The sequence below is a fragment of the Mustela erminea genome, chromosome 7 (genome assembly GCF_009829155.1).
Source record: "Mustela erminea isolate mMusErm1 chromosome 7, mMusErm1.Pri, whole genome shotgun sequence".
Classification (NCBI taxonomy): Eukaryota; Metazoa; Chordata; class Mammalia; order Carnivora; family Mustelidae; genus Mustela; species Mustela erminea.
In genome coordinates, this window is record NC_045620.1 from 107,204,005 (window position 1) to 107,216,272 (window position 12,268).

General features: G+C 47.0%; 1 protein-coding gene across 6 annotated transcripts in view; it reads right to left on the bottom strand.

The window, feature by feature from the left end:
* The window catches only part of MTA3 (metastasis associated 1 family member 3), a 212,038-nt gene that overhangs the window by 163,134 nt on the left and 36,636 nt on the right, over nucleotides 1-12,268 (bottom strand). For 4 of the 6 annotated variants that reach the window (XM_032352838.1, XM_032352840.1, XM_032352841.1 and 1 more), the window contains exon 1: nucleotides 1,359-1,436. The exons of 1 other annotated variant lie outside the window; for it this stretch is intronic. In XM_032352838.1, the coding sequence (XP_032208729.1) occupies nucleotides 1,359-1,386 (28 nt within the window). In that variant the 5' untranslated portion in view covers nucleotides 1,387-1,436. Of the gene's footprint in view, nucleotides 1-646; nucleotides 951-1,358; nucleotides 1,437-12,268 lie in introns of those variants that run through there. One more of the 6 variants, XM_032352842.1, reaches the window with a different exon arrangement.

Here is a 12,268-nt window from a genome sequence, read left to right on the forward strand (position 1 = left end):
GACTAAACATGTCTTTCATGCTATAACTGCTTCCACATCTTTTCCCTCCAATCCAATTTACCCTGGAGTATGCTTCCCACATGAAACTATTGACCTAAGACAAATTCAGAGCATCTTGAGAAGCTTAGCAGCCCAAAGTACATTTCAATCACCAACTTAAAAAAAAAAAAAAAAAAAATCAGGTGAGCAGAGTAGGTGAGAGGAAACACATTGACAAACTTTTCCACAGCTCTATTTGGGATGATTGGGGGGGTGGGGGCATGAAAGGGGGTTCCCTTTCTGAAAGAGCTCTCTGGAGATGATAGGGGGATTTTGTTAGGCTCTTTAGCAAATTTAATCCAGATCCATTTAGGGTCCTGTTATAAAGAAATCACTGCAGGCTTTCAATTAAAAAAGATAAAAATTTTCAAGTGTGGCTTTTCCTCTCATGTAATAGGCTCCCTGGAAACTTCCCACTGTGTGTTTATTTGAAAGGCTGGGCTGCATTGTTATTGTCTATCTTAGTGGCTCTTTCCAGTCTCTCTTCTGCAAACTGGCCTCATTTGTCCAGGCCATTCCCACCACCATCCATCAGGAGCTCAGCTAATGAGCAGAGAAGAGCAAGTCTCACACACAAACACGCCACTTATCTGAATTATTATTTTACCAAGAAAGAGGGAGGAGGGCGTCGTGAGTAGGGAGAAAGTTTGTTTGACCTTATTTCTCTCTTCTGCAGAAGGTTGGGAAGGAGGCAGTCACCAGAGCAAACGTCCAGGCAGAGCTCAACTCCCCACCTCTGGCTGCAGTGCCCCGGCCCCACTAAGCCCCATCTTGGGGGGCTGGGCAAGAAACGGGAGGGGGAGTGAGGAAGGAGAGGTGCAGGGCCCTGTCCCCGCAAACAGGCCTGTCCAGCTGTGCCCCCGGCTCTGCCCCCATCTCCCCCACCCCACACTCCCACTGAAGGGGAGGAGTAGAGCCAGGGGGATGTTCCCCGGTCCCCTCCAAGCCCCCACTGCCTGAAAGCCACGCGGGGAAAGACCACCCTATTAGGGGGCTCGACGGCCGATACCCAATGGGGGCGTCCTGGAAGGGGGCGTCTGAGAATTCACACCCCCCAAGTAAAGGCCTGGCCCTAGAAAACTGAGCGGGGGTGGGAGCGAAGGGGGAGGGTGGGCGCCGGCCCCCGGAGGGCCACGGTCGGGGGAGGGGCGGGTGGCGGGGGTGGGGAGCCCCGGCCCCCTCTGCGGGCCCCGGCGCCCCCCGCCCCTGCGCTCTGGGCCCGGGCGCCCGCCGCTCCCGGCGGTTAAGGTGAACTCGCCCGGATCCCCTACTCCCGGAGCCCGCTCCCAGACGGGCCGGGTCGGGCCGAGCCTTCCTACCTCCGACCCGGTACATGTTGGCCGCCATGTCCGCCCGCCCGCCCGCGGAGCCCGAGCCGAGCCCCGCCCGCCGCCGCCGCCGCCGCCGCCGCCGCCTCAGCCTCAGCCTCGGCCGCCGCCGCCGCCGCCGCCGCCGCCGCCGCCGCCTCGCCACGGGGGGAGGGGAGGGAGGGACCGAGGGGAGGGGGAAGTGAAGGGGAGGGGACGCCGCGGGGTGGGGGTAGGTTCCCGCCCCCAGCGACGGGCCAGCACGGCCGTGACGGCCGGGCCGGGGGAGGTCGCTGCGGGGCTAGCGGGGACCTGGGGAGGGCGGCGGTTTGGGGGCCCTCGCTGGAAGTGGAGGACCCTAGGGCAAGGGTCGTGGCCGAAGCGGAGGCCTGTATTGGCGAACGCAGACCAGGAGCTGTTGGATAATTGGGGTGGGGGCAGGGGCTCAGACTCTCCCGAGCCCATACCGCCCCCGCCAGTGTACCCTGTCACCTAGCGACCCCTAGACAGGTCTTCCTCCCTGCTCTGTCCCTGGGGAGCCCTTGTATGCGAGACCTCGAGCACGTGGGTGCCTGCCTGGGGCAAACACTTGGAAACAAATAAGTGCACGCAGCAGAGCACCTTCATCATGGTGATGTTAATGCGGAGGGCCTGGAACTTGCAGGAGGACTCCAGGTGCTACCAGCTTCACCAGGGAGAGACCTTGCTGGGACGAGTCTAGAAAAACTGAGCCCCTCCCAAGTTCACCCCAACTGCATTGACAGAACTATCAGCGTTCACCCCAAAACTGGGCTGAACAGAACACACTGCTGCACACGCTGAGGCCTTGCCTCTAGAGGCCTATATACGGTGCTGCCCCGCCAGGACAACCGGCCCTTTTTGCCAATAGGAGAGCAAGGCCCTACCTGTTTACCATTACCGGCCCCCCCCCCCACCCCGCCGCAACACACACACACACAAAGGGGCAGATAGTTTCAGTCACCTTGCTGTTGATGGACTGCTAATTAGTTATGTGCCTAAAGCTTTTAAATCATTATTTTCCCATGCTAATTCTCTAAGCATTCGCTGTGTTCTCAGCCTCCATTCCCTCACAGAAGCAAACAAAAAACCAAACTGAGTTGAATCTTAGTTGGCAATCCCCCAAATGAACGCAAACAACTTTTTTAAAAAGCCAACCCAGGGCGCCTGGGTGGCTCAGTCAGTTGAGTATCTGACGCTTGATTTTGGCTCAGGTTATGACCTCAGGGGCTGGGATCCGGTGGGCTCCATGCTCAGTGGAAAGCCTGTTTGGGATTCTCTCCCCCCTACCCCTACCCTCCCCTGCTGCCCCCACCCCCACGCTCTCCTGTGCCTACTCTCTTACTCTCTAAGTCTTTTTAAAAGTTTTGTTTTAAATTTAAAAAAAAAAAAAAAAAAAGCCAATCCATTCCAAAATACTCCCAGACATTGTTGTACAATCCTGGAAAAGTTGATCCCTCACTGTTGTGGGCTGGGTTTGGAGTTGCTGGTGATTTACAGTAGCTATATGTTGGTGACTCTGGGTGTGGGGTCTGTGCAGGGATGGGCAATGTCCCTAGAAAAGAAGATTGTGTTTTGTTTGTATGGTGATGGCATTTGTGATGGTCCATTATCACAAATTATTAAAGTGACAATTTTCTACATAGTTTAGGCAAAGTAAAAAATAAAGTAAGTCACCTTTGCCTGAATTTCCTGGATGATTTGTGTGACCCAAGTTTCTTCAGGTATAAAATGGGAACTTTAGTTCCATTTTGCAGGTGGGGTGAGGATCAGTTGTGATGATATATGAAAATACTTTATAAACCATTCAACATACAGCACTATGCAAATAACAGGTGTCTGTTGATTTTATTAACTCCATAAAGTTTCAAATTCCCAAGGGTTTTATGCCATGGGTACAATGTGAGCCTGTGTCAGCTCTTCTGAACCAGAGGGGAAAAAAAGCAGAAGTGTTCTGTTATGCACACAGAATAGCTGTTGTTTATCATAATCCTTTTACTGGAGATCCCACAGAAAACATATTGTGACATATCTGACATCGCTCTCTCCATTTCTGTGCTGACACATAAATAGGTTGAATAATTCGCCGGGAATCATTCAGCAAACCGGTAGCAGTATTAGGATTATAATTCTGCCCTTCCCTCTGGTCTAGCATTCTCTAAACCCAGAAGACTTTCTCCAAGGGAAAAGGTCCCCTGAAAACCATAAACCACGAAGAAATGCATCACAAGCTTTAGAGGGTTTGTCTATTATTTTTAAGTAAATGAACAAATTCTCCCCTTCAAAATATTTCTCTATTTCTATTAGTCCTGTATTTCTGTCTCATTTCCCCAGCTTTGTGCACCTTACCATGTGTTTGTGGAGACTGTACTCACCATAGTAAATGGGCGTAAGGTGCCAAGAAAACTCCCTCCATCCATACCCATCTCCTCCCGCTTAGGAGCAGCCTTATCTAGAAGCCCCCTCAGGAAAGGCCTCAGAGACTTGTGGGGAGAAGCAAGAAGGATGATGGCACCAGAACCCAGGGCCTTTCCTTCTTCCAGATTCTGTATATTCAACCTCTTCTACCTCTAGTTCCTGGGCCAGTGACTTCTACATAGGACATGCTCAGTATCTGACAGCATAAATAACCAACGAATGATGGGCTCAATATCATTAGGGATCTAGGTACTGAGTTAAATGCAAGGTACTTTGTCTATGAAACTTACATACCTCTGAATATCAAAGGGGAACTGCCATGTGGGAGTTCAGTGAATTTTGGAGATTAAAAGAAATCCTCAAACCAGACAAAAGGTGGAAAAGTCTTAACCTTCAAAGACAGCAAAGGCACCTCTATCTCCACAGGCTGCATGATTCAGGTCACAACCATGTCATCAACCAACCCAAACACTCCTAATTTGACGGTTTAGCTTTAAGGCCTCGAGCAAGACTCTAACACCTCTGAGCCTTAAATTCTTCAAAATATGATTAGGGATTGACACCTATGGCCAAGGCCTATGCTAAAAATTTAAATATATAAAGAGTTTGGCACATGTTAAGAACTTTCTATATGTTAGGTCCCTTCTCTCTATTTCAGCCATCCTCACTGCTAAAGAAGAGGTGTCTTCTTCTTGCCAGAAATCCCAGGGCAAATCCAGCCTCCTGTGGGTAAAATTTCCTGACATGGCTGTTGTGATTCAAGAATCGTGATAAGGGATTACCTAAGGGCCCAGGCCCTTCCTGTGTCAATTTCTAGCATCCCACCACTTAGCTGAAGAGAAACAGATGTTCAAGAAAGCAGTAGATGGTACAGAGTTGGTTTTTGTCAGTCTGAGGATGGAGTCATTTTTGTTTGGTTTTTGTTTTGTTTCGTTTTTTAAAATTTTTATTTATTTATTTATCAGAGAGAGAGAGAGCAGGGAGGCAGAGTGGCAGGCAGAGGGAGAAGCAGGCTCCCTGCTCAGCAAGGACCCCAATGCAGGACTCGCTCCCAGGATGCTGAGATCATGACCTGAGCTAAAGGCAGCCGCTTAACTGACTGAGCCACCCAGGTATCCCTGAGGATAGAGTTTTTATTAGGATCTACGGAGATGGCCATAGAGTTTGGAAGCTTTGTGATCATTGAACTCAGGAAAGGAACTTGGGTGGAGGGGGTGGGTCGGGGGAGTGTAGAATGTAATAATCTGAAAGTAGATGCCAGGCTTTGGATAAAAGACTGTATCTTTTTCTTTCACTCTCTCTCTTTTTTCTTTTCTTTCATTAACTTACGTAGTAAAATTCTTTTGGAAAAAGGCCAGCCTGTCTCAGCTATTCTAAGGAGGTCCTGGGTTTTAAAGTGTATGAGTGTATCCTAGGAAAAAGGTAAGCATAGGACGGCAAGAATTAAAGCAAGGAGCCCTTGAAGGAAAGGAAACCCAAGATAGGCATTCTTCTCAGGTCAGGGAGCTTTTCCTTCCATCCATCCCTGTGTTGAAAACATGAAACTCAGAGCCAATCCCTGAAGGTCTTGGTTTTGGAAGTGTGCATTTTAGGGTTCTGTAGTTCTCTCATGCCCTCAAAGGGGAACTGACTCAGCCATTGGGTGGTATCCACAGGAGGTTCTTACTCTGGTGACAATACTGCTTCCAGGCAGCAGAAAAGGGACCAGAAGTCACAATGGGGACAAGGGTGAACCCCAGAAAATTTGAACTAATTGATCTTAGTGCTTTCCTTTTTTAGCCTGTCTAGTGCTATGAATCTGATGGTTGGACAGTTCCGGGTATGGAGTCAGGAGAAAGAATTCTAAGGGACAATGGGAATGTCTAAGGGGTATAACAGGGAGTGTTTATAGGAATGACTCAGGCTGTAGTAAAGAGGATTAGACAAGGCAGAGAGTCTAGACAGCAGATCAGTTGGCAGTTTAGTAAGAAAGGATGATGGCCTGACCTAGAGTAGAGGCAGTGGGATGTGAGAAAAGTAGAAGGATTTGTGAAAGACTTCGGAGGTAGGGACTATGGATCGGGTGACTTTGCGGAGGCAGGGTGTGAAAAGGTAACACTACATTATGAGTAAGTCAATGGGAAAAGATATAAAGCAGTGAGTTTAAAACACTGTAGAGGAGGGAGTGCCTGGCTGGCCCAGTAGGAAAAGCACGAGGTATTTGATCTGAGAATGGTGAGTTCAAGCCCCATATTGGGTGTAGAGATTATTAAAAATAATAATAATAAAATAAATAAACTTTAAAATATAAATGAATTAATTAAAGAAAATACTGGGGCACCTGGCTGGCTCAGTTGCAGTAGTGTGCAACGCTTGATCTCAGGGTTGTGAGCTCAGGCCCCACATTGGGTGTAGAGATTACTTTAAAGAAGAAAATAAAATCTTCAAAAATGTTTTTAAAATGAAATACAATACTGTAGAGGAAGGAATTTGGGGGAGGAAGGATAGTTGGCAGATTCAGTGTTAAATGGATTATGTTCAAGGTGCTTTTGGAAACATCCGAATAGATGTTTCCTCTTTAGACAGAGGTGGATGAGTAGGCCTAGAGCTTGGAGAGAGATCAGCGCTGGAAATATCCACTTCTGTGTCACCATCTGCACAGAGCCCAGCCTGTCTTGTCTAAGAAGTAAACCAAACCCAGGCCTCAGGGGAAGAAGCAGGTTCCCTGAGTCCTTCAGCTTGGGTAAAAACAGGTTTAGCAGGTCCAGGTTCAGGAGATCAGAGTCCAGGTCCAAATGTGCAAACAGGCAGGGAGGGCATGGGCAGAGAGCAACACAAGTCACTGACCAAGACAGACAGTGAAGACAAAGAATGCCCAGGGCTGACCATCTCACAAGGGTCAGTGAGTGAAATTCTCAGATAGAGAGAGAGTTCTGCTCCCAGCTCTGGAAAAGCAGCCAGGGTTGGGAAGAAGGAAAGAGGAAAGGAAAGCCGGGGGGGGGGGGGGGGAACAGGAAAAAAGAAGGGATACAGTCTGAAAAAGCAAACCTGACTATTTCCTACCTTACCTTCTTGCCTCTAAGATGGTGTAGTGGGTTGAATGGTGGTCTCCCAAAAGATGTGATGACCTAAAACTCGTGAAGGGGATCTTATTTCGATAAAGGGTATTTTCAGATGAAATTAAGGATCTAGAGATGAGATCAGCCTGGATTGGAAGGGCCCCAAATCCAATGACAAGTGTTCTTATAAGAGACAGAAGACACAAAATGAAGAGGAAAAGACCACATGATAGTGGAGACAGAGACTGGAGTTACTTGGTCATAAGCCAAGGAATGTCGAAGATTGCCAGTAACCACCAGATATTGGGGAAGAGGAATGGAATGGATTCTCCCTTAGAGCCCTCAGAAGTAATCAACCCTGCTGACACCTTGATTTCTCTGTGTGGAAATATGTTTCTGTTGTTTGAAGCCACCCGATTTGTAGTAATTTGTTATGGCAGTCCTGGGAAACTAATACAGATGGTATCCACAACTCAATTTTAAGTAAACATAGATTCAGCCAGAAAACACTGAACACTGTATGCAGAGCCTAAGGGACATAACATAAGAGAAGAAAAGAGAGACACACAAAGAAAAAGGGGGATCCAATACCACTTAATCTAAGTCCTGTCCAAACCCTGGAGACAAAGCTTGGTTGTGCTTTTGGTCTGTCTCTCCTCTTAGCTGTCACGGTTGGCTTAGTACTAATATAAAATAACCACCAGATGCTATGATCCCTAGCTAAGAACGAGTGGAGGCATCCCAACATTTTTTCTTCACCAGCACACCTGAAGGATGTCACACATTCCCAGTAGCAGCAGTCAATTATCAACATGGTGGTGCACCAATTAACCTTTCAGTTGGGTTCCTTTGTCAGAAAGTCTTCTGGCCCCTGAGATCCCAATCCATACTTCTGTGGTGGGTAGTATGGTAGAGGTTACCAAAAATATAAGGCCTATCTACAGAAGTGCCCTTTTCCTTCAACAAATATGTATTACGCACTATTGAAGGCATTGAGGACATACCAGTGACTAAGATAGTCAAAACACTTGTTCCCCTGGAGCTTGTATTCTACGGGGCAAGACAGACAATGAGCAAGTAAAGAAATCAATAGATACGCTAGTATAGAATGATGAATGTTCTAGAGAAAATAAATCAGGATAAGGGAATAAAAAATGATGGTGGTAATCAGGGAAGACCTCTCAGAAGTATTAAGAACTGAAAAGAGACCTAAATGATGGAATGGAATGAACCACTGGGACATCTGGGGAGCAACATTCCAGGTAAAGGGAATAGCAAGTGCGAATTCCCCAAATCAAGATTCTGCTTGACCTGATCATGACCTAGGAAGGACAGTGTGAGTAAATGAGATCATGGAGGTGAGCAGGGGCAAGATCATGTAAGGCATGCTAGGCCATGGTAAAGAGTTGGGATTGTATTCTAAATATAATGGGAAGATTTTGAATGATTTTAAACACAGGAGTGAGGGAGACCGATTTATGTTTCTTAAAAGATTACTTGAGGAACACAGAATTGAAGGGGGAACGTTATAACATCCAGTTCAAAAGAGCATGATTGTTGGGACACCTGGGCAGCTCAGCCTGTTAAGTGGAAGACTCTTGATTTCAGCTCCGATCATGATCTCAGTGTCCTGAAATTGAGCCCCTGTTGGGCTACCTACTCAGTGGGGAATCTGCTTGTCCCTCTCCCTCCTCCTCCTCCCCCCACAGGTTCTCTCACTCTCAAATAAATTTTTTTTAAAAAGCTCTTTATCTAAAAAAGCAAGATTGGGACACCGAGGTGGCTCAGTTGATTGAGCGTCTGCCTTTGGCTCAGGTCATGATCCCAGGGACCTGGAACTCAATCCCAGTCAGGCTCCTTGCTCAGCAGGGAGTCTGCTTCTCTGCCAGCCCCTCCCTCTGCTGTGCACCTCTCTCTCCTTCTCTGTCTGGCAAATAAATAAAATCTTTAAAAAATAAATAAATAAAAATTTAATTAAAAAAAATCATGATTGTGTTCTCTGGTGTTATCAAACGGATACTAGGAATTCAAGACTCGTCAATCCAAAACAATTTTTTTCAAAGATTTATTTATTTATTTGAGAGAGATGGCACACAAGCACAAGCACAAGAAGGGACAGAGGGAGAGGGGAAGCAGACTACCTGCTTAGTAGGGAGCCTGACACAGGGCTAAATCTCAAAACCCTGAGATCACAACCCTGACATCATTACCCTGGGATCATGACCAAGAGTCAGACGCTTAGCCTCCTGAGCCATCCAGGCGCCCCTCCAAACCAAAATGTATGACAATGCAAAATCAAAACTCCTGCTGTGTTTCATTTGGTATAATAATGAAAGAGACCACTTCTAACTCTATTCGTGGTTCTGAGACCTGTATCTAATGGCTATGGGGAAAATGGCAACATATACTGGCCACTTTAAAAAATTTTGTACCAAATCATCAAGACCCATGTTTGGAGGTAGAGATTACTATAAATAAATAATAAATAAATAAATGCAAACGGTTTTGTACCAAATCATAGAAGATTATCTAGGGGCCCTTGGGTGGCTCAGTCGGTCAAGCAGCTGCCTTTGGCTCAGGTCATGATCCCAGGGTACTAGGACTGAGCTTCTCATGGGCTCTTTGCTCAATGGAGAGCCTGTTTCTCCCTCTCCCTCTGTCTGCCACTCTGCCTACCTATGCTTTCTATCTTGTCTACAGATAAATAAGTAAAAAAAAAAAAAAAATTACTTAATCATATAAGCTGTTTTTCTCCTTTAGCTTTAGTACTGTGATAGCTTTTCACAGGCCATTCACCTAGTCTTTTGGCTGAATTGCATCTTCATAATGGGGGCACATAGTAAGACCAGTGAATCCCATGGGTATGAGCCGCTTACTGCATTTTTTCAACTTAAGAAAAAGCTTCTTGGTTGTAAGCAATGCCATGTGTAATAGCATGGCCTGAAATAAAGCCTTTTGAAACTTAAAAACACAAATAAACAAAAAAACCCACAAACAAACAAAAGAAAGATCACTTGAGCTGCTGTGCAGAGGATAGACTGTGAGGAATATAAACAGGTAGACTAGGTAGGAGACTAACATAGTTTAAGGAGGAAGGAGGTAACAAATGTTGGGAATAGAATTGTAGTTGTCACAGCCAATGGAGATAGTTTATTTTTTTTTTTTAAGATTTTTTTTTTAATTTATTTGACAGAGAGAGACACAACGAGAGAGGGAACAGAAGCAGAGGGAGTGGGAGAGGGAGAAGCAGGCTTCTGGCAGAGCAGGGAGCCTGATGCGGGGCTCAATCCCAGGACCCTGGGATCATGACCTGAGCCAAAGGCAGATAGATGCTTAATGACTGAGCCACCCAGGCGCCCTGGAGATACTTTTAAAAAAACATTTAGTTATTTAATGAAGAGAGAGAGAGGTGGGCAGGGGCAGAGGGAGAGAGGAAGAGAAAATCTTGAAAGAAAATCTTTTTTAAAAATCCGGTTGAACATGGAACCTGACGCCAGGCTCGATCTCATGACCCTGAGATCATGACCTGAGCTAAACTCAAGAGCTGGACACTTAACCAATTGAACCACCTAGGCACCCCAAAGGAGATACATTTTTAAGGCAGACCCAACTGTTCTTGCTGAAGGATTGGATGTAGGAGATGAGAGGACAAAACCAACGGACTTCTGAATGCTTGTAGATATCTGTTCAGAGGTGTTAAATAGACAAGTGGATATGGGCTCTCACACTCAGCACAGAGACCCAGGCTAAAAATGCAAATCTGTGTAGGCAATCCAAGAAGCTAAGGACTGGTCAGATCAGCTAAGGGAGAGTAGATGGAGAGGCCAACAGAAACCAGAGCCCTGGGGAAATCCAGCATTGCTAACATGTTCTGTACCCAGGCTGCACCAGATGAGCTACTACAATACCAAGCCCTGCCTCCAGAGATCCAGATTTAATCAGTGTGGAGTGGATTCTGATTTTCAGTTAAAAAAAAAACAACTTTGGTTGTTCTAATATATAGCCAAGATTGAGAACTACTTGTAATAAACCAGAAGAGGAGAAGCACTGAGGGAGTAGTGACGGAAGTGGGAGAAAAACTAGAGGATACAGGTCCCAGAAACCAAAGGGAGGGGTTCCACCGTGATAAATCACGGCTACAGATGACCCCTGGATTTGACAGGGCGCCGGTCATCGGGACCAACTCCCTGGTCATCTTTCATTCGGTGGCTCCTGACTCTCCCCATACCAAGGCAGTTCAAAATGAATTCGCAGAGTTCTGGCCCTAGTTATTCTACAGAGTAGATGACTCCTGGGGCGGGTGGGAAGGGGGGCTTATGAAACCCTCTGACTGGAGGATGGAGACTAGACCTTGCTCTTTTCATCAGCTCATTTTCTCGGTATCTGTAGGTTTATAGCAGCTGCCCTTTCTAAAAGAGACCGAGGGAAGTTTATTTGCACTCTTGATTTCAAAAAGCACAAAATATGTGAAAGGGCTCAAAGCTATACTTTGAACTTCTGGATAAATAAATCGTTGTTTATGTTTCCTTTTATCTCTGTAGAGTTTTGGAGGAAAAAAAAATAGCGTGAGTGTTACAGAGCTGCCCCAAGGAGCTTTTTCTACAAAGCCGGGCCAGACCATGTCATTAATGACGACCAACACCAGGCTTCCCATCTAATTGCACAGATCACAGCACTGAGGGGCTAGCTCCAAAAAGAGGGCACCTGGGGGCAGTTTAATCTTTTTGAGGTTTTGGCAAAGAATACCCAGGGCTTGTCCAGCCAAATCCCGTCATGGGTTCCTTCCCGTGAGAGAAGACAAAGTGTGCATCCCTTGGAAGCCCTGACTTTCCCTCCGGGCTTCTGGTATAATGGGGTGAAATTTGGACTGTGTACTTGGAATAGAAGGTGGAGTCCATGTTAGAAGCCAGAATTCTGGAGGTGGAGGGAGAAAGAAGGTTCTAGCATTTCATGGAGTCTCCTTATTCCTGTGCCCTGGAACCCAGCTGCCTCCTTACATTTGGCGTCTGGATCATTGGTTCCACATTCACACGGAATCTAGGTCAGACCTGTTCTAAGAGGCCCTGAAGTCTCCCCACCAGGTTGGAGCAACCAGGAAGGCGGAGTCCGGAGACTGTGAGGCGTAGGTGTTCCTGCTGCTTCCTGCTCCTCCCACTCTCCCCACCAACACACACACCCTTGCACCCCAGCATGGTCCTCGGATTGGGGCTGCCATGGGGACAACACAATGACTCCGTACACGAGTAGCTTTGAGAAGTCCTCAGGCTCAAGGCGGATTTCTCTGTTCTAGTCCAGCTTCTCCCAAAGCGGCTGCTGGAGAGGGCAGGCCCTGAGACTTGAGAGATGGCTTGACTCCCAGCTGGTGGCATGTTCCTGGGATCAGATGCATTATTTATGACGCTGGTGTCAGCATGGCTCCCAGGCACCAGGGGAAATGGAAAAGGCACT